The following is a 24,631-nucleotide window of genomic DNA, read 5'->3' on the forward strand; positions in this document are numbered from 1 at the left end:
TATCTTGTACATTCTTAAACATATTTTATTAAAAAATTAATCCATCACTTGTGCTTATTGTTAAATAACTATTTACAAACTGTGTTATAGATACAGGGTGTTCCACATTTCATGAGTCAGTAGATTTCAGCATGATACATTGAAATTAGGAAAAAATGACCTATATATGCGAAAACTGTTTTGAATCATATAATTAAAATTAATTTGATATTAATTATTATTTTTTAATTAAAAAGCGGAGATTTAAAGGGTAATTTTTAAAATTCAAACGGGAACCTATATCTTTGAAATATGATTCATATAGGATTTATTTTTTAATGAATTTTGTCGTATCATTTATAATAATGTGTCAATAATTAAAAAAGCTATAACATTTGAATTTTGTATTTAATTTTTAATAAATTTCATTGAATAATGATAATAATATACGTTTGTACTTCTTTAACTTGTATTTTTTGACTATTATAGGTACCTAAAAATATTTTTAATTTAAATGTATAATAACTAGGGCTCGGATTTATATGTATTTACATAAAATAAAAAAAGTATGTATTAATACTACAAAACTATTTACATAAATCACTCTGAAGAAAACACGTAAAAACAGTAAAATTTTCTAAATATGTGAGAACAAAATGAATAAGTTACTGTGCAATGTGTAAAAACATGTATTAAGCCGCTCCTGCGAATAGTTCGATTAGCGGTAACGACTTCGGGGTGTTTAGGGCGTGAAATGGTAATCTCGCAGTATAATAACGTACGGGTATATAAGGCGCGATGCGCCTACAAGGTATAATAAATTATAATACACAACACAACAACCATACAGGGAGCAACTGCAGTCGAAAATAAATTATAACTGTCCTCGAAAATCAAAATTAAAAATAAACAATCCAATGAAAGTATAAACTCATCATTAAAAACAAAACGTAAATAATAAAATAAGTACAGTATATAATATTATAGGTTGCTAAATACACATATAGAGGTGCTAAGCCCCCCCCCCCCACCAGTTACGCCGATGCTCTTGAGTGAAGTAATTTTATAATGGTTAGTAAACAAAACACTTCAAATACAAAATGTTTGGAGAAAATAATCATAAAGAGATATTAATAACAAAATATCGAAACATTTATATAATACCATCCTCCCCACCATAGTTAAAAGAAAAAAACACAAAATAATGCATAATTTATTTATTTTTAGCTCAGATTTTTGTACAAATATTCAATTAATTATTAATTAGGTTATTAATTATTTAAAAAAACAGCATTTCGAATAAAGGAGGGATATTTGAGTAGAAATAAGAATTTATATATGCAACTTATTTACACGATAGCCGAATAAGCAACCACTACGATTTCGGGGGGCTATGTCGACGTTTGTTATCATTGACCATCCCGTATTGTCATATAGAGTATTTGTTATTTTATTATGTTTGTGAATAAAATATCGATACATGAAACAAAATATATAAAACAGTTTTACTCGCATACATATTTAAAATTAGAAACCGAATTTATAAATAACAGATAACACTTCTCGTGGAACGAATGTCGAGTCTCAATGCCGACGAACAGTGAAATGAGTGACAAGCATGAGCCATATTGTATGTCATAATATGTCGTTCTATCCACAGATATATTTATTAATGTAAATTTTAATTTTAATTTTATTATCTATTTTTATATTTTAATTTATACTTATCTGTGGTTCTACCAGCTTAAATGTATGTAATATAATATTAATCATAGTTTTGTAGTCAGTGATATTAGATATTATAATTTCATTGATTGGATTATTATTTATATTATTTACTCAAAAATGATGTTGTAAGAAAATAATTGTTTATGATATGACTCAAATTTGTATTTTTACTCTCTACAGTTGTATGCATATGTGTAAATGTATATGGAAAGGTCTTTCTTTTTTTTTTGAGGGGGGGGGAAGTAACAAATGTCCCGTTTTTTTTTATTTTCTGAATATCATCCTAATGTATACTGTTTGACAAGGCTGGACATTAACGCGTTAATAAGTTTAAGTTTTCATTAATGAAAACTTAATTATTAACTTAAGGAGTACAAAACATTAACTTTTAATAAATTAAGTTAATTTTACATTTAAACAAGTTAAGTTGATTTCAATTTCAATTATTATAATTTCATATTTTCGTATAAAATATTATAAACGATTAATTATTATTGAGACTGTAGTACGTTTGTCGTTTATACAAATAATATACTACGTCACTAGATATTATTTTAATTTTAACTATATAAAAACGGAACTTAATTTTGTTTTAATTAACTTAACTTGAATTAACAAGTTAATATTAACGTTTGGTAAAAATTCCTGTTTTTCCTTAAATTTTTGTTTCTTTCTCCTATCACTTGGAAATTTTAAATTTTGGCCACCCGAATGCACCAACTAGATTTACTTTCCTACCAGAAAAGTTGCTGTTGAAGAAAATCGAAGCACTTTTACTGTCCCGAACTGTGATGACAGACCGATATATCTTCTCTATTTCGCGCTGTGGATTAAGCATTATTTGTACTACATTAAATAATCAAAGGAGGAACTTCGTGTCGCAGTCTAAGAAACATTATAAATATTCGATTTAAGGCTACAAAAAATAAAAGAATATCTCTTGTATGAAATTTATAATAATGTGGCTATTATTGTAATAATATTTGTATGGCATATTATTATAATTATTAATATTAAACAAAATCCCGGTTTTACAGTTCTTTAAACTAAAATATCGCTACTGTAGTAACTGCAGCGCGATTCACAAAATGAAAATCACGGTCATGTCTAATCACGCGAGGTCTTAACTGTTCCAGCTTATATTTTATTGAGCAAGTGTATTACAAACATTACACACAAGCATGAAAATATGTAAGTATTTACTGCACTTGTAAAACCTATACGTAAATACGTTGCGAGGTGATGAAGATTGAAGATTGACTAATGTTTAATATTAGGGTCCTCAGTGATAAAAGGTAATGGCATGTAATTTTCTCTAAATAAAATACCTACGTACCTAATGTATGAAATACAAGTTATATGTTCATCTCTACTGGTATGTAAATAGTAATAATTTAAAGAATCAAGTTAATAGAACATAATACAGAACAATACAATAGAACATAATATAAATATCACTAATGAACGTAATCGTAATTATTTGATCTAGTAAATTATTTAAATATATTTAAAAATATTTTTTTGTACCTATTTAATATTATACAATATGATTGTTCTCTCTTCATCAAATATCAAATTAAAAAAATGTGTGTAGTTCTTTCTGATTTCATCTGCCAACGTTTGAGAAAAGTCTGAATGTAACTCTTTAAATAATAATAAATGCTTTCTATTTTTAACCAGTAGATGGCGTATGATATGTCTTTTAGTATACCAATGTCTAAAATACGAACATTAATATTATTATTATAAGAAAAATATCTACGTATATCTTTAAAAGTGTCATAATTTCACAGTATAGTAATTTAGCTTTTATTTTATTTTCTGTAGAAAGCAATGAATGTGTCAATAGAAAAATAAATTTCTAAAAGCATCATACATGTGCAATAGAATGTTGACATTTAGAAATAAAAGCTAACAAAACGTCTTCTCTCAGGATTGCTTTTTTCGTATTTATGTATAGTGCATAGGTAGGTACTATACACAATGACATATTTTAAAATTGAATTCAAAAATAAACACAGATAATGTCCTATTAAATTACGAAGTACACTGAACACCTTCTACATGGCAGAGTGACTTCCACAGATTTCTTTAAACATTTTTCGCAGGGACCTAAAAAAAAATGATCACATCACTGTAGGTAACGTTAAGGTGTTATGTTTGGTTGTAACTATAAAAACTATAGAAAGTTCATTGAAAAACTAATAACAAATAGTATTTTCCAATTAATATAACTGTATTACTGATTTTACTTTGTAATAAAATTATAAATATTTTATAAATATATTTCAATCTTGGCTACGATGATAAATTTCATTTATACAATACAGTATTTTTAATAGTCATAAAAAAATAAAATTCCACAAACCAAACAACTGCGACAGAAGTTTCACTTCCCACGCGCGTACACACACATACATATAAACAATTGTTTTAGTAACTAGCTGATCAAAATACAATAATTCTGATTAAAAAAAACTTGATTTTGGAGGTGGTCTCAGTACTGGTAAACGGTAATATATTATATATATATCATAAATATAGGTACAATATACCTTCTATTTAGGGTATTGATAGTCGAGACACAAAATACGAAGTGTAAGCTCAGGTATTTTATATTTCCATGTAGGTAGTGTCTCATTCGTTGATGGGAATATCTACCTACATGATACACCCCACATGTTGTTAACACTATTATTTATCATCTACCTATTGTATAAATACATTATTTTATTTAATAATAAAAATCATTTTTAAATATATTATTTGTACAGGGCTGCATAAGCCATTAATAATTCATTTAATGACTCGTTAAAATGTAGTGCGCCTAATATAAATATATTGTTTAATTGACCATCAGCTCAATATTAAAATTAAATATTTAGAGGATGTTTTCCTATGCGGCTATTCGATCAGGCTTTAATTTTTTATTACTGACCTTCGGTATTCATTTTTTTATACCTATACAATTGTTAAAATTGTTATATTGCAGTAAAACAGTAAAACAAAATAAGTTACTGAAATAAATTTAATTTGTTTTGGGTCCTCTATAAATTACTAATTATTAGCTATTTCTCAAATGTTAATCGGTACCTTAAATGAATATGTTAATTAATTCAAATCAATGAAATATAAAATCAATAGTGATTTTGTACATATATCACCATAGATCATAGGTGACAATTTTGGGTGCAAAGCCGTATTTTTATTTTTGTTTCCAAAAAGCACCATCTTAATACAACTCTCTACTAGAGCCCCCCTTAAAGCTGATAATACACGAAAAACCCTCACACATTATTGTAAGAACAATACATTATTATCACTTGGCTCAGAATCAAAAACATAAATACCTATAACTATAATCAGCTGACTGAAAAAGCTTTCAAGTGCCTCTCACGACAAAACAGGAGATCATGATATTGAAGTTCTAGATGTTAAAATGTATTTAGTTTTTCATGAAAACATCGAAATCTAACCTTCAGTTAAAATTAACTTACTTATAAATTTACAAAGAAATATATTTAAATTTTAATATTACTGTCCATATTTCATTTAATGGTGAGTGATACCAAAAAAAAATAACAAATAACTTAATCTATTAAACATTTTATAGGATGAAGTTAATTAGTAAACGCTATGAAAGTTTATAATCCAGAAGCGCAAGTGAAATAATATACTACCGCGTACACTTTATTTCGTAGATGATAATCTAACTTTGAATTATTGAAGAAAGTAATACTTATTAAGTTGTGATGTTATCAAAACTTCTAAAGTAAATTACGTATTCAAGTGTTTATATCTCCATTAGCCTAGTTAATATCTTATAATATTATAATTAGCATCTGTCTTACAAACTATCCGTAGAGAATTAAACGACATTGATGACATTACGATTATTATATTATTTAATAGATTTTGTTCGTAAACTTATCTCATTGTTTTTAAAACATTTTAATTATTTATTTAAAAATAACTTTAAATCTACATAACTCGGTTTATATCATAAGACAAGATAGAAAAATTCATATTTTAAGGTAGTTTACAAGTTACTATTTTCTAATAAAATACTGCTAATCAAAAATAATTATAATAATCAATTTAAATTATACTTATACTATATAATTATATTTGAAGGCTGATTTCGAAGCTGACTCAATTAAATACAGTGTTAACAAACTCATTTGCACTCAGCATTTTCAATAACAGATGGCTGGAAATCAAATATGTTAACAAATATAAAGTAAACTTATAGTAAATATTTTTACAGTTATATTTTTTTATTTAAATAATTATTGTAATATAGTGGATTTTAATTTTTTTCTTTAAAATGAATTCATATACAGCGTTATGTATAAAAATCTAAATGTATTCAAACTATTTAATTAATATAAATTTTCTACAAATTATTGAAATCATACTTTTTTAAATTTAATTTGTTTAAAATGATAACTACAACAATGAACATCGCGGTATGTTAAAGTACATAATAATTGTTTTGTTTTATATTTTAATTTATTCAGTCAATGTATATTATAAATAAATGCAATTGTGCATAAATATTATTTATATTCTTTCGTTTTTTCTCAATTATCCACACATATATATATACACTATTTGCATCGGTTTCTTATATTTTAGTTAGGTACCCAATAAATAAGAAATAACAAATATGTGACATAAAATTATTTTACTTACATTATAATATGTATTTTACTTTATATTTATACTATTATAATTATATTTCAGTTTGAATAATTAATTATCTATGCACTATGAATTATAAGCATCGAAGAAACTAAAGAACATAATATAATTCGTTATTATTATGTCTGGCCAAAATCAGAAAAGGAGTTTGCGCTTACAAGACTTGTTGGGTGATTTTTCCACCCTTCGCTCGGTGGTTCTTCCTTATAAAAGCAGGCAGCTGTCTTAATATTGCTCAGAATCCACTCAGTATACTTCATACTATTACGTCCAACGTTTTCTGTCGTCTATACGTCTATCTTAAAAGTAAGTTGTTATTTAATATTTTTTTTACATTAAATGTATAATTAAATGAACGGATTTTATATTATACATATTATATATACTAATACTTATACTTCTCATTATAATTACTATAATTATATATCAATAAAAATAATATTATCTACGCCATTTATTTATTTTTATCATATTATAACATATAGGTACTAGGAACGCGACGATATTATAATCAAAACTTAAACTATATCATTTTTAACATAAAAATATATTAAGGTTTTTTTTTTATATAAAGGTTTAATATTTAAATGTCTTTGGTAAAAAAAAAAATGCTTTTAGAATCATTAGTATATTTAAAAATAGAAAGTTTAAGTAGTATAAGACTATCGTGCAATGACAAATAAAAATAAAATTTAACATTTTTACTAGTAACCGTAGGATAGTTTTAATACAAATATTTGTTACCTATATGTTTTGTTTGATTTATAAACTATCTTTCTAGTAATAGTTCTAATACACTCCAATGTAACAAAAATAAACTTTCGTGTTGAATTAATTAAATCAACTCAATAAACAATTATTTATTATTTATTTAAGAAAATATGGACATAGAATATCGATTGTACATGTAATAATTAACTTATAATATTAATCGAATAACATAAAGAAGAGTAATATATTTTACTATGCAAAATTCATCCTCTAATTTCCTGCTTAAAAAATTCGATAGGTATACATGATATTATGTGTCTTATTAATCAATGTTTGTTTAATATTTGTTTAATATTATAACCACAATTATATTATATTAAAAATGTATTTTTCTTACTGATAAATAAATTGTATATTTATAAGTGTATAGCAAAAATAATCTGTTAAAATTATAATATAGTAACTACATTTTAATTTAGATTATAAAGTAAGCGATGACTATATTGATTTTACAATCATATGTGTGAATTGTATTTTTGTGTACGTGTTTTTCGGTTTATAGTAGCAAAAATGTTTTGATTTTTACTTTTATAACGAAAAATAAAATTAAAATAAATTAAGAACGGTCATTTTTACCCAAAACCATTTTTGCAAAATAGAATTTATTTTTTTGGTGTAACTCAAAAACAAATAACTTTCTACTAACCTACATTGAATTTTCGCAAAAAGTTAGTATTAAAAGTATTTTTCTTTTACAGTATACAATTTTCAAAATATTTTGAAGCTTTTGAGTTATATATATGTAGACATAACAATTTTTATTTTTTTGTTTTTCACAACAAATATGAATAAAACATTTTTCGCTTGGACAAAAAGTCTTAAAATTTAATTCAAGGTTTCTTGTAAGTTTTTTATATGCTAATTATAAAATATCGAAAGCACATGGTCAAATGTTTTTTTTTATAAGCGTGTTTAAAGTTAGAATTTTGATGAATTATTTTGTAGTTTCAGTTTAATTTTTTTTTTTTGACTTAAAAATGTAATATTATATTTCTCATATTATTTTACCTATAATAGTTTACCGGAAATTTAAACTCATTTTTTATGAATGTTTGAATTTCTTATGACATATAATATTTATTCACTGGTAGATTATATATTATTCTTCAACCGATATTTGATATTTTATTGTTATTGTTATTCATAAACGTATAACCGTGAATATTTAAAATATTTACCAAATTTTAATTTTGTCATTTTCTATGAATGATATAATTTTCAAAATATCTTAGTGAAAAATGTAGAAATTGTTCAATTATTAAATTTAAGAATTCAAAAATGTTATGACAAGTACTTACTCAGAACTTAAAAATCAAAATATTTATAAACTAGACTTTTTTTATTGATATTTTAAGTTGAGATTTGGAAAATATTCTCGATACTTAAACTAAAAATTCTTAGTAATTAAAAATAAATGGGGATTTGTAATTTTTAAGTTTTTTATTACATTCTATTAACGATTACATTTTTAATACAATTAATTTAATTTAATTTAATTGTTAGTTGTATAAAGTTGTGTATTACTATTAATAGAAATATAAACTACTACATAATAATGAATAACCATAGACAATAGGCAGCGGGTACATTTATTTGGTAATAGACTAACAGACCGTCCCTTTTTCAAAATCCTTTTTCATTTAAAATGGTGTATCATTTCATTCATATTTAATACATCCATTAGACAGTAACTTACACTTGACCCCAAATGTACAAATGATTTTTTACATACTTCCCCTATTTTTATCTAAATGTATGTAAGTGAAAAATATTTTATATGATATTAAACGAAAAAGTAGTATTTTGTATTTTTTTCATACACAAGAATAAAAGTTGTAGATTCTTATTTTTAATCGTAATTTGTTTTATGTAAAAGATTTTTTAAAACATACTCATGCCTATACGTTTGTATATTATTTCCCATACTAGGTGGTCCAATGTAAAATGAGGTTTTGATGATAGTTGAATAGTAACAATTACATACATAAAATAAATAAAATACATATACATGTTATTTAATGATAATAAAAATTAATAAAGTAATAATTTTAGTTTATTTTGTGTCTTTTATTTGATTAAATAATATAAATAAAGCTAAAGTTTATTATTTTATTTCGATCTTATAAGCTTTAGTTAATATGGTTATTAGATAAAATTACTTAAGTTGCATTATTTTTATAAATGAGCTTAATCAATTATACGCATTTAATTAAACATAACAGCTAAGAATTTATAACAATATAAATAATATCAATCTGTAAACGAAATTCCGTAAGCTCTTTTTAAAGTATAAATCAATATATTATGAAACGATATTCCTGTAAAATATTCCCATTATTATTAGTTATTTGTTTTATTAAAAATGGCACGTAATAAACGAACCACAATCACTTCTTAGAAGTAAAACAGTATTATTTAATAATTTAATAACGTGCTATGTTGGATATTAATCATGCAAATAAAATTTACTTATTTATTTAGACATAATTCAATTGAAAAGTTTTTTATTTAAAATAACGATCGGCATCAGTAGACACTGTTTTGGGATAGATGTACACGACAGTACGGTTAAGCAATATTAAATTTGGTTGAGTTGGAAAATAAAGTCGGTCCTGATTCGTCCTCTATAGCTGTTTACTCAATTTATATATATATATATATATATACTTTTTAAACATTGGAACATTGGTTTTTATTTCAGCAAAAATTAATAAATACATATTTTAAACAATAATCTATAGGTACCAGATTTTAAAAATCGAATTCTACCAACAATTAAATACCAATTGTTGTTTAAATATTTCCTTTACTCTTATACATAACAAAACAAAATACAAGTATAGACATACAGCACTTACCTATGAAATTGCGTTATAAAGAATAATAATAAGATTACAATATAACTAACATTTTTTGCAAGTAATAGTAGTTTTTTAAAAATATCATATTTTTTTAACTCAACATGAAAATAAACTGCATACATTTGTGATTCAAACAATAACATGTATTTTAATTTCTAAGTATAATTTAAAAACATTAATTACACATTTGATATTTTATAAAAGAATTGTTGTTAGGATTTCGAATATATTTTTCAGGATTTATACTTTAGTTTTTAGTACAAAATAATGATCATGGGTTGAGTTATAGAAAACTAAAAATAATTTTAATTTATAGATCATATAAATATGATACATTATTTGCTAAAATACGAAGGAAACATGATACTCGAGTTAAATAAGTTAAATAAATTTATTCTCTTGGGTATGCATTTTTATAAATTATGAACCAATTATTTTATTAGTCACCTATTTGTTATTTGTTACTACCAACACAAAACTTAGTATAGTGCTTCCTAGTTCAAACTGATAATAATAACAAAAAAAAATTACAGATATGACAAATTAGTACTTCGCATACTTTCTAGTTTCGTTATATTATGAAGTTACTTGAGAATAATGGATGACTTAAAACAATATACCTACCTATTACATAAAAAACTAAAGAAATTGAATTTTAAACGTACAACTAGATACTCATCTTTATTAAAAATAATTTTAAGACATTAGTTTGGTTTCAAATTTAAATTGAATAACAAAACGCATAAACTTTTGAGCACCTAACTAACTCATATTGTTTGAATACACTATTTAGTTGATTTGTCCAGGAAATTCTTGCTGACCGTGGAAAACTGAAAGTCGAATTCCCTTCTATAGACATTTGCCAACATATTATTCTATGGATAACTAATATGAATAATTATAATGTTTCTATAAAATAGCGGCTAGGTGCAACGTTTTGTTACATCCATAATATACACGGCGAACATACATTATCGGTCATTATGTAAACACATTATTATGTTAACGACAGCTATTGTTTTAATGTAATGCGAACCACTGGAATGTGTTCTAAGATGAATTTCATAAATAACTACTAAATGTTCCAGGTTACCTCCTAAATACTATATTATTTTAATTTTTATGTTTATTATGTTAATACAGCCAATCGGTAATACATTTTTAAAAAATACCTTCTGAATATAATGTGTATACATGTATAATATTACCTATATGAATGTACTTCTATGAAATCATTATTTTGTATGATATTTAATAGTTTCTGGCTACTGCCTATACGTATAATGACACATAGTACATTCCGTACAGCTTTATATTATGTTATTTGTTCGTTTTCAAAACCACGAGTTAACGAAGGAAATACATTAATACTCAAATGGAAATAAATGCAGAAGGTTCAAACGTGGCTAGGTAATTTTATAACGTTATAACTTTGATAATAACTTTTAATGGCCGTAGATATAAACAGAAGTTTAAATAACATTCGTAATGGTATCGCTTTTGTAAAACTGATTGCACAACCATAAAAATAACAAAACGTTGTATCTTATCCTGTTACTACATTCAATAGGTAATATAAAATATTAAAAACCATCAATCTTAATCCAAACTAAATTGTTTTCTAATTTCAATGTTAATCAATTAATTTTGTATTAACAATATGACTTATAATGTTTACTGAATATAATATACATTGTATGTATAGGAACAGGCATATAAATTATTTCTTATAATTGTATGACATATTCCTTATTTTACAAATTTATTAGAAATATTATATATTTTTTTAATTCTAGAAATTAAAAATGAAGTACTTCGTTACCATTTTTTTGGTTTTTCATATATCTCTCATTTTTCTGCAAAAGACGTCAACTGCATCACCTCTAGATAACTACTTGGATAAAGATTCGCTTGGTAAGTATAGAATTGATTTTTTTAACTTATGAGGATAAATAGTTCAAAACAATTAATATTTAACTTGTAATCCAACATAAGTACAACAAGTTGACTTATTAGAGTGAAGGTCAAAAATAATAACAAAAAATAAGCTATATTTTTTTAAAAATTAATACTTCTAGTATATTATTTATTTAGTATACATTAAAAAAAAAATAATAATGGGTAACAGCGCTTTCTTCAAAAACATGGTAATTGGTCTCAAAATAGGTTATTTAAATTGTAAAATGTATGTTAAAGAGAAAAGATAATTCTCTTAACGAAAATCTTTGGGTAAAAATATTTTTTTTATTACTACAAAAATGTCTTGATTGCTATGTTAAAAATGTATTCAATTCAATTTATACTGTAAGAAGTAAGATTTACTAATAAAAAAGTCATTGTGTTTACAAAGGTGTTCAGGAATTTCATCTTTTGATAAACAGTCTTGCCACCAACGAAATTCCTCAAATATTTTTTGCTTGTATGCAAACTTCAATATTAACAATCCACCTCTTCAAACTGACACTAAAATAATCTGAGTACCCGAAATAAAATGTTTGCAACTTAATACATTACATAAGTACTACATATTTTCTCAGCTTAAAATAATTAATTGTAATTCATAATAAATACCAACAATACTAAACAATAATACAGTCCATACCTATATAATACTAAGATATGAAGGTAATTCAATAAGTAAATATATTGAATTTAATAGTGTCTTAAACTATATACCTATTCAATTTGAAAAACAAAACATAATATACAATGAATTACACATTATTTAGAAACTAAGATTCTGTGTAACGTTAGTAAAAGGTGGTAAAGGTATGAACAACATATTTATAAGCAAAAATATCTATCTATTCTTATATTTTTGTCACTTTAGCAAAACTAAAAGTTATCCATATAATTCAAGTGCTGTTTAATGACTTATCAATGATATATATCGAATGTCAACTAAAACATCAAAATATAACTGGCTTACATTAGTGCGTGCCCTCTAAATGCATCTAGAGTGAAAGAATAGTCACACAGACAATTTTTCAATCCACCCTTTTAAACAGCCTTTCACTTAATATTTTTGAGATACTTAAGATATAAATATAACTCTATACAGTCATACTAAATGCCAGTCTAACTTTAAATTATAGGTACTGAACTACTTAGTTTCCATTTTGATTAATTTTTGTACTCCATTTCTACACGATTAAATAAATAAGCATTATTTTATAGATTTTTAAAATATAAATACTTGATAATTACCTACTATACTAGGTACAGATGATATTAATATTTTTAATTCAAATTATATTCAAATTTTACCATGTAATATTAGTTATAGAATATATTTTATGAAAATTTATATTCAAAACCAGTATAGGTATTATACGATCTAAAAAAATGGTCACACAAATGTAATAATACTACTTCCTCAGCACCCTTGGTAAGGTTTAATATTATTTTACAATTATTGAATAGTATAAAAATAACTTTGTAAAATTAGTTAGGTACCCAATGTCCCAAATAAATGATAAAATAGTAAAGTTGTTGTGTGCAACCTTGCAGCCGTGCAGGTAATAGGTATACAATATACATATTATTATACTGTTAATAAATTTAATATTTATTGATAATTACATTGCTTGTCATGAAATAACATCATATTATCACTGTTTACTAGTTCATTGGGTGTTTTAGAATACTGCGTAGTATCTTACATTAAAAATACATACAAGCTAATCTAAAAAAGTTTCAATAATCAAAATGTATTACCTATTACATAATTTTTAATATGCGATTGTGACCGAGTACCTAATCAAAATAAAGGCACTTTGACAAGCTGTTTTCAGGTTCAGATATAGATGATTATAAACATTTGTAATCAAATACGAAGAAAAAATATAATTCAACATAAAGCTGAGGGATTTCGTTGAAAATAATATTTATGAACTTAAAAATCCATTAAGTACAAATAGTGTGTACACAATTGAATTACTTGTAAACAAAATACGTATACAAATAAGATATATATATATAATGTATGAGCATTGAGCATACATAGTTATTATTTTATTATTCGGTAGCTTTTGTAATTAAAACCGGGTTGAAAATTAAATTAAACGAATTTATGAAATTACAATATATTTGTAGAGCAGTGTACCTATCTAATTCTGTCAATTTTCTAACACTGAAACATGTTACTGATTTATGGTACATAACTCTATTATTAATGAATTTGAAAAATATAACATCGAAAAATAACTTGTAGGTATACTTTTATTTTTGTTTTAGAAGAAAATGGAGTTGAACTATTGACAGACGTAGACGATTACATGGATAAGGATTCAGAAGATGATAGATTGACTTTAACTTTTCCCGGTGTACAAAAAAGGTAAGAACAAACTTAACTAACACATAGATACAATTATTAAAATATAATTTCTTCATTGAATTAATTATGTTAGATACAATTGAAAAACAATTTTTATTGAAGTAATATAATAGAAAATATTTTGTTTTATCTATTTTTTGTTAAATAAGGAAACTACCGACCCAAAGAATATTTCGTAGATATTGTGTGCCAAGAGGAGGAAACTGCGACCACAGGCCCAAGTTCTGCTGTAACAGTAGTTCCTGTCGTTGCAATCTTTGGGGAGCAAATTGCAAATGTCAAAGAATGGGAATCTTTCAGAGGTGGGGAAAGTAAATAAGTTAGAGTTCTGATCACTTATTTCAAAATAAATTGTTTCAAGTTTAATTCAGTCTACAAAAACAAAGATTTTCTTTTTGCTTTGAATTCAACAGTGTAATAAAATCATTTATACTTGTTTGTCATTTATTGCGTTTTCTTTACAATAAAATGAGTCTACTGCTAGTCTACAATTGATTGTTTTTCATACATATTACTCAACTTTTATGGTTATATTATTACAATAGTAAAATATACGACATTAGTATATTACCAACATTTTTACTACAGTTTTCTTATAATATGCAAATGTAAAATTATTTTAAAAGATAAAATAATACATATTATCATTATCATTCGTACACAATATTTTGAAGTAATCCTGTGAAAAATTTGACGTCGCATATATAGATCACGTATATATTATAATACCTAACTAAATATTGTTTCAAAAATCCTAGCCATGGATATTCGCCTGTGCCACTTATTGTCAAAATTTCATTCGTTCATCCCTCTAGCCCAGTGCTTCTCAATCTTATTTTGTCATTGCCCATTGGTCTCCCTAAATGGAATGTAAAACTGCCAAGGCCACCCTCTCCTCCTCAAGGTGTAGTATTATTTATTTGACCGGTTTTTTACTTCAGGGCGCATTTAAAGTTTTTATGACATATTAAGATTACCATCATTGTCGATTAAGTCTAATGTGAGATAAGCTTTTTCAATATAATTAAGGCCTCAAGAAAATAGTTTGAATAAAATAAATATATCCAAATATTTTACGCTCCCTCCTCCCCCCAGTAATATAAACAGTTTGAGAAGCCCTACTCTAGCCTATATGACTCTAACATAAGTTGTGTACATAAGAAGGTACTTTCTGGTTGGGAAGTTGTGTTATCCCGGTGGTTAACAGGATCTGCAAATAGCGATGCAGCGTCGCACCGCCCACAATCGCTCTATGGGTATTCGTTTATCTTAATTGTGTGTACTTACTCCTCTGGCCTCGTCATCTCATCCTCGTGATTCAGTGAAACGAGAGTTTTAACTGTTAATGTATTTGTTCCTATTTAGAGTGTACCTCTTTATTGAGCAGGTCACTCTAATGTACGAAAAATGGTTCTGAGCAAAGACGTCTATCAACCTGCATTGCTATAAGAACAACTTGTGTAGGGTTTTATGTACAATTACCAAAGTGTATAACTACTCCTAACACTATATATGTATATTATAAACACTATGTTTAAAAAAAACACAAATTCAGAATAAGTATACCATATAGGTACATCTTTAATATTACTATATTCAATAAAGTTGAGTGTAATTTCACAAATATTTTTATGAGCTCCTGATATTTAAATGTTGACGAAATTGAATAGGTATTGACATGTAAGAGTGTAAGACAACGACAAACAAAAAAATTTAATTATAAACATAATAGAAATAATCATAGGTACTAACAAATATACTATCTTATATTTAATATAACCTTAAACTTTTTAAATACAATAAAATCTTACACTAAATTAATTTTATTATACCATTGAAAATATTGTACTATTCTATTATTGAAATTGGTTTAGAATCACATACCCACTTTGCTTTAGTCTTTCTGATAAAATCCATTCCTGAAGTACAAAAAGAAGAGACTTAAATAAATAGCAAAAATAACTAGACCGTGAACAGCATGAACGTAAGCTATAATCTTAGCTTAAACACGTTACACGAACTATCATTCGAGATCTTCTAGGCTTAAAGCGTTATTTTATTTTCTCAAGAAAACGTGTATCGAATTCCATGATAGGGATGAAGTTTCATATGTCAGAATCAAGTACGATGAATTTTTTTACTATAGGCAATAGGATAATTACCATATTTTTTATATAGTAATATTATAGAAATACAATGACATAGACTCAAAACCAAATGGTGCTATCTTAAAATATCAAATTGTTCTGGAGAATCTGAAGAGCAATTTTAAACTTCAAACTATAGCAATATTTATATTGATTTTTAACTATTGTAAAAAACAAGGTTGTTATGTAATCTGAGCCAAGTCTTATAATTTTTTTTTGTTATGAATAAATCTTAACGTTAAATATTTTAGTTATAAACCAAATTTTCCATAAATACCTGTATAAATAAGATAACTAGTAAATAAATTATTTTTTCAGTTAGCTTGAACGTTTTTGTTCTAAATTCAATGTATATCTTCCAGAAAATAAAATACCTTTTAGTTCTTGTCACTCTTTAAATTCTTCATTCGAATTGTTATCTGGGTGCTCGACTTATAATCCGTTGATAACCAAACCTGTAAGGCTATATTGTCTATATTTAAAGAATGTAGTTCTCAAAAATTTTATTTGGCACCTTTTACCACTATAGTCTTTTATTATTTTCTATTATTTTCCATCGTTACACAAATTGTATTTTTACAAAAAAAAAAATACCAATCTGGCATTTCAATTGTCACTCAAAACTATAGTACACTACCCCTAAAAAGGTATAAAATGATTTAATTAAAAATAAAATGTATTTTTATGCAACAAGTAAATTATTTAAATGAACATTTTAAAATTATTGTCTTTTACGTATGTATATGGTTTGTAAAAACACAAATTGTATAACTTACAAATTAATTTTAAAACAATTGAATTAATTCTAAATTACACCAAGAACGTAATCAATACGCATGAGATAATTAAAACGTATCACGTTATACGTAGGTACTTATAATGTTGCATCTCGCGAGACTCAACTGTGACGATGAGAGTATAAAATATCTACACGTTTGAAGATACCTACCTACCTATTGCTTAAGCTTAGTATACATAGGTACCTACTGTTGTACTGAATACTGATGCAGTGATGCAGTATGCCATAATCAGTAGGTATGCACTAATCAACATCGCTTGATGGCAAAATGTATATTTTATATTATTTAGTAGGTACCTACCTAGGTAATAAAATACATAAATGGCAAGTGACAACTGATAAAACGTATGTTCAATGTCATTTGTGAAATTGTCAATAATCTATTGTTGGTTTCTATGAAAACATTAACCAGAAATACTATTAATCAGTTTTTCTATGGAAAATGTAGGTACTAGGAATAATATTTATAATTTTTTACGAATCTTTAAAATTTGTATTAGTACTTTTGATATTTTATTCATTATAATTAGAATAACTTTTCATGAAACTGACTGTTTTCAACTTGCACACAACTGCTTATTTTCAAACCTTGGTCGATTTACATAATGTTTACTATATATAAGTCATCAATTATTTTCATCCACTAAGAACAAAAAACAAATGCCCCAGAAATGAAATGCATTGTGTTGTATCAAAATAATATATATAAGTGATTATTCGTGGTTTTTGTATCTTATTATTTGAATAGTTGGCAAGTATATAGTAGTGGGTAGGTAACACAATGCATAATATTTATTCTAAAATATTATAATATAATGGTACTCTAAATACTTAAAAATATATTTTACCCTTAGTTTAGAAACAAATTTAATGTTATAGTTATTTATTATTTTTATAGAACATATCCAATTACGTATTATCTTACTGAAAAAATGAAAACAAATGCAGTGGTGCAGTACCTAATAATTAATACATGGTAAAATACCTCTACAAATAGACGTATTTTAATATTTTGTGTAATATAAATATGTCCATTATTATAATATCATAATATTACTTGTACCGATGATAGGTACAAAATAAACTAAAAACTTAACACAGGTCAACAACGGAATCGTGATGACGGGCAGAAAGAAGAAAACAGGTTTTCAATGTGACTGTAAAGTGCATAACATAATATTGATAATATTAGTCTAACATCTTGTAGGTCCAAAAAAAAATAAACCCAATATATAGTCGAATGTATATTGTGACTGGGGACGGGCTTATACACGGACAGGAACTTTTTACACCGAGTTTATTCAAGTTCAGTGACACGAAATTATGGGAATTCGTATTATGCAAATGCGAGAAAGTTATAATAGTAACAAGCCGGGTAGTTCATGATCAGATGCTTATTTATTCGAAACCAAACTCGGCTAGTCTATAAGACATCGAACTCTAAGCATTACGAGTTGTTCACGAAAGATTAATTTAATAATATAAAATAAAAATAAAACATTAATTTTGTCGATACGTTTCTTGATAATGAATTGTATTTACCTACGACGTAGATATAATTAAAAAGAAAAAAATCGTACCTGTTCCTAAGTCGTAATATTATAACACGGGTTTCAACACCGGGCCTGGCTGCAGGTGCAGCGTGCATAATATTATTATAATAATATCATATTACCACTCTATACCTATACATATTATATTCACTGCCGTCTTCGCAAGTTGTTGTGCCGCGTCGGCGGCATGTGGCGGTAACCGGAACTGGCGGGGCGGAGAATTGTTGTGACCGTCTGACGTCCCCCCCCCCCACCCGGTTACTTTAATATGTGATCACGTCTTATTGCAGTATATAATAGTACGATTAGAAATATTGGTAGGTACCTTACTAGGTAATCAGGAATAAACGATAACAATGCGACCATAACGTGTGCGATACGCCGATACCCACAACTCTATCGCGTACACTCTACACACTTCCGACATAATTATATAAACCCACCTAAAAATGTGATAGCGTGATTATTTTTCAACGGACGGCGATAAATTATCAGTTATAATATTTATCGATATCGTTGTTCTCGCCCGGCGAGAATCCACTATTATACATTTGTCAACCGGGCCGCGTCCCAGGTGCAGTATACCTAGGTATACAACCTCGATAATTTTTATAAGTATGTACCTGCACGTCATACTGATGCTGCAGCGAGCCGTAAGGCATATAGGTACCCAGTAAAAGTGCAAGGTGAAAAAAGGCAGGGGACGCGCGGCGGTCACGACACGTAAGGTTAAGCCGTGGCGCGCCGGTCCGTCGCGTCTCCGTCACGTTCGGCCGGCCATGCCGCACGCCACTGCATGCGATACTAGGCGCGTACACCGCAGACGATGCATCGTCCACCCAGCGACGGCGTCGGCAGTCTTCCGTGGCCGACCAGCGTCCGAATTATAACGACGACGACCGGAGAGGAAAGAAGAGGAAAAAAAGTCGGGTGCGCGTAGGTAATACGATTCACACGCATCCCACCGCCACCACCGCCACACCACACACTATCCGAAGACGATTCTCGCGTAGGTAATATTACGCGAGCTCGTGCGTGTACAAAATAAAATATAATATATTATTTTAATAATATTATCATTGTAGCACCTAACACCATAAACATATACATATCTACGGCGTCGTGATATTTTATGGGTGGTATATTTACTTACTGCAGGTGCGCTAGTGTCATAACACTTATATTATACGCAACGATAATATTATGTACAGGTACCAATACGGTAATGTACGTAGGTACCTACCTACCTGTATACCACCGTAATAAAATTAATAGGTGTACTTCGTATAGGCACGTGATGCGCGTTTTCAAAATATATTATATTAAACGCACCGAAGTATACTACCGCGGAGTACGGGTACGTACCGCGGTGGTATAAGATTATTATTATTATTATTACATGACGTTATACGCACAGGTATAATATACCTCTACTCCGACAGCCATCGCCGAGCGCGGTCGCCCGCGCGTGTGAGTGTGTTGTTGGTTACGTGTATTCGTTCGGCCGCCCCACCATCGGACGGGTTTTGTTTTGTTGTCGTGTGTATGGTTTTTTTTTCCACCGCCGCGGAGAGAGAGCTTGCTGGCCTACTCTGTAACCACACCGTTTGCCAGCAGTGTACCAGCGACGTGTAATACGGACAGTAAGTTGTTATACGAGACTGTACTCGTTATTGTTGTTGTTGTGGCTGTTATCATCGCCATCGTCGTTATCGTTGTTTAAAAAATTATTATTTCGTTAGAGTATATTATAATATTGTATTATACGCGCGGTGCGTCGGCGCGTGTACCGCCGTATAAAATTGCCGCGGGCGGTATTTATTTTAATAACTCTCCCGCCGAATCGCGTGTCAGTCGATGAGAAAAATGTGACGACCCGTCGCTCGTATACCGACTCAAGAAGACCGCGGCAGATAAATAACCCTTTCACGAACTTGAAAGCTTCGAGCACCGTTACCAACCATACCTGACAGAGTGGACGATTGCGCGCGAAGACCGGCGGTTATCGTACGCCGCGCAGTCCTACTGCAGCTGCTGCCAGCACTCTGGCGTGTGTGCCCATTCGTATTTTTAGTAAGTCGAAAAATGCTTTTGAAATTCATTTTTATAGAATTATACCTACTATGCCGAAAATATGATAAATCGACGGTGTCCATATTATGGCTGTATACTATAATAATACACGTATTTCACAAAATTACTATCGGCATCTCTCGCATAATATCGATGTCGTCGTTACAATACGTTTTTGCATAATATACGTGTTATCATTTTATGCAGGTAAAAAAATAAAAACAATAAGTAATAATATGGTGCAATTTTCAGGTACGCACTATAATGTAAACTATTTATAGCTTGTAAATACGCATAAACGCATTATGTCCGCTTAGGTTTATTTTTTGTTGTGAAATTCGGAAAAAGTTTTCACTCACCGACGAGCGTTACGTTTCAAATTTCCATGCCAACCGGCGGGTTATGGACAAACGTGTGTGTGTGTGTGTGTGTGTGTGTGTGTGTGTGTGTGTATTTGTATGTGTGTGTGTGCGTGTTTGGCGTGTGCGCGCGCGCGTAGCGTCCGAGTCGCTTACATAAAATAATATGTGGTGCGCTTGTGTGTGCATGTGGGCGGGAGCGTACCACCGTCCTTCGCAACGATTTCCGACTGCTAATCAATTGCTTTAAAAATGAAAAAAAAAAACAAAATAAATAATAATAATAAAAATACCAACGACACCGAGTCACTCTTTTTCCAAAACACATCACCGCGCTTGACCCTGTTCGCTTGTCGTCTACTAGTTTCGCAACACGTAAAACGATAATATATTCGATATATACGTCGATAGACGTATATAGTGGTCCCCCTGGTCAGCGTGCGTTCGGAATGAGAAAAAAAAGAGTCCACTCCTCGTTGTTATAACACACGTGTATCGTATAGTTAGGTTCCTACCTATAACTAATAATACAGGTTTCGGTGTGCGGGCTCGCGCACGTCGGACCACCGTAAAATTCCAATATAATATTATTATTATGCATTATTATTGATTAAACTTTAGCCGCACACTAACTCCGAAACATCATGGGTTTTATTTTTTTTGAAAATCGACTGTTTTTGCTTTTTATAGGTTTCCAACCGAAACGCGCGAATTTGAATACACTTTATTGCGAGTGTCCGACGCATTGTGCAGTATTATGTAGGAACGTGTTAAAATCAGTTCGTTTTAAAACCGTCAAACTGTGTACAATTGAACCATTATTTTTAAGTCGAATTTCAGTTTTGTTACGCCCTGTCACGTCCTGTATATCTACCGTACAATCTATTTATTTTAAATATCCGTATTCTAAAAAAATGTACTAAATAATAGCATGGTGATCCAATATACATAGCTTACAGCATTATCAAGTTCAGTTTATCTATTAATAGGATTGCATACATTATTATATCCGCTAAACCTATCGGTATAGTTTAAAGTGTACGCTTTACCTCATTAAAACGATATTATTTATATAATACATTTTCAATAATGTCATGTTCCTATGTATTATAAGCTTAAAACATAAAATTTAATTTAAAAAATGCCACCTCATTGTTCTCCTTGTTCTGGCTCATTAGCTGTTAACTTACATAAGTTGTAACTATTAATAGTGTAAACGTCATTCTATTAAAAAAAACAAATTCAAAATTATGTCAAATAAAAATATTTTTGTTTAACGTACTAATATCAATATTTAGCTTAATATCTGCGATTATTTGATTATTTTTATTTGTAAGTATTATTTATTGTTGTTTGTTCCGAACCACATGAATTTTAGGTTTTAATCAATGCAGTATTATAGTATACGAATACCTAATGCCTACATTTGCTATTATTTTTAAAATGCTATGGTATTCTTTACGGATGATACGACTTTTTTAAGAACAAAAGTATTTATACCAAAAGTTTCTTCAAATATATAACTATTGATTATAAATGCATTTAAATGTAAAATTTAAAAAAATGTGCAAAAAAACGTATAAAATTTGTTGCTGTAGGTATGTGAATTACCATAAGTTTATTACATACGTATTAATTCATCATAGATTTTAACATAATTCCATTATTAAAATAAATAAGCTATTAATAATGATAAGAAATAAATATACTAGGCAGGTAGTAAGTACATTATAGAAATTTGTAGATTACCATATTATAGTAAGTTAAGCACGTAGAATTTTGACAAAATATTAACATTTATTTTATAAGTTTTATTTTTTTTTTATTTTGATAATAACAACTGACTAGTGTATACTGTATAGTGACATAATTTATACCTACCTTTATAAACTATTAAAGCAACAATTTCAAGTTGCACTTATTTACGTGTTTTTGTCTTATAGGTATAATAGAATATCTATTAATGTGATGTATATTATACAGTGCTACATTTTGTTTCAAATTTTAATATTATAAATTAAACTATCGACCTACCATCTGAATTCTTAATATTCAACACACCATTAAGGTTGATTCTACTGGATATATATATATGTATATAGATATATATGTTTCCAATAGTAACTGACAATTAACTTTTTAAAAGTTAAATGTGAAATTGAATAAATTATATTTAATTTTGATCTATCACAAATCCTAATGGATATAAATACATTTTGTTATTAAAAGTTTGCATGGTTTGTTTCTATCAACAATATTAGATTTTGACAATTGGCAAGGAAATCATGATAAAAAATAAATCAATATTCATTATAAAACGATTATTATGTCAACATTTATATAGCAGATGTTATATTATTATAACGGCAAATGAAATGCTAGTGAAACTTAAATATTTGGACGGATGTTCAACGCTATAAAAATAATTCATTGACAAAAGAGTATGATGTTATTAAGGTATCTTAAAATTGACAATAAGTAATAAAATAAAAGAAACTAAATTGAGGTAGTCCAGGAAAAAAAAATGTAAGACGAAAAAGGACCATGAAAAAAAAGTACAAACCTATTGAATAATAATAATATTATAAACCAGAAAAATATTTATTTATGTACACACTATTTATTTTTTACAACTCAGTTATGAATATAATACCGGCACTTAAATACCATCAAAAATATTTTTCTTATTTTAACTCTATTTCAAAGTGTTTATCTTTGTTTGATGATTCTGACTGAAATTAATAAAACGAAAGATTAAGAACATTCAAGTTAACAGTCTAATTTATATCATAGGTAGGCCTATTATTTCTTAAAAGTAATTTGACTATAACTTAATAATTTGACAGAAGAATAGATGAATTGAACAATATTTGTACTGTCATTATATTGGTCTGTTGATTAAATGATAAATTTATTTATTATTCAGTAAATATTATTTTCAATATTGTTTACAGTTGACTACAAAACCATACTGACCACTAGACCAAATAAATATTTGTAGGTAGCTACTCACTTGTGACCGTTACGTTTGTTGGGTTACATTGGGGTTAGGTAACTAGATAATTTGGCGCGAATCGTTTATACACGCACAATACGGATGGTATTCGATCGAATTTACGTAATCAAGTTGGTTCCGACCAACAGTAGATAACCAATTGTCAATATTGAGCATAACGATGGACAGTTTTACTTTCTACATCATACGAATAACCGTTTGATTCCGTCTTACTTATATGTAATACTTTTATACTGAAAATAACTATTTATCTATTAAAAATGTGTTTTTCAGTTGTCTTTTCTCTGGGTTCTAATTATTTCCAA

General features: G+C 27.7%; 2 protein-coding genes across 2 annotated transcripts in view; both read left to right on the top strand.

Moving 5' to 3' along the window:
* Positions 1-6,653: 6,653 nt before the first annotated feature.
* On the top strand, positions 6,654-14,870 carry LOC111033126. Its single transcript, XM_022313726.1, has 4 exons — positions 6,654-6,717; positions 11,840-11,957; positions 14,280-14,379; positions 14,529-14,870. The coding sequence occupies exons 2-4, from the start codon at positions 11,849-11,851 to the stop codon at positions 14,692-14,694; spliced, it is 375 nt and encodes a 124-aa protein (XP_022169418.1). The 5' UTR covers positions 6,654-6,717; positions 11,840-11,848; the 3' UTR covers positions 14,695-14,870.
* Positions 14,871-20,469: 5,599 nt separating this feature from the next.
* The window catches only part of LOC111033124, a 37,393-nt gene continuing 33,231 nt past the window's right edge, over positions 20,470-24,631 (top strand). Inside the window, exon 1 of the mRNA XM_022313724.1 lies at positions 20,470-20,951. The gene's annotated coding sequence lies outside the window, so the exon portion shown is untranslated. The remainder of the gene's footprint in view (positions 20,952-24,631) is intronic.

This window comes from Myzus persicae, unplaced genomic scaffold (assembly GCF_001856785.1).
Source record: "Myzus persicae strain clone G006 unplaced genomic scaffold, MPER_G0061.0, whole genome shotgun sequence".
In the NCBI taxonomy this organism is placed as follows: Eukaryota; Metazoa; Arthropoda; class Insecta; order Hemiptera; family Aphididae; genus Myzus; species Myzus persicae.

Coding starts and splice junctions, on each gene's coding strand:
- LOC111033126 (XM_022313726.1), top strand. CDS start 11,849: ATGAAGTACTTCGTTACCATTTTTTTGGTTTTTCATATATCTCTCATT. Junction 11,958..14,279: donor CTTGGATAAAGATTCGCTTG/GTAAGTATAGAA, acceptor TTTTTGTTTTAG/AAGAAAATGGAGTTGAACTA. Junction 14,380..14,528: donor TTTCCCGGTGTACAAAAAAG/GTAAGAACAAAC, acceptor TTGTTAAATAAG/GAAACTACCGACCCAAAGAA.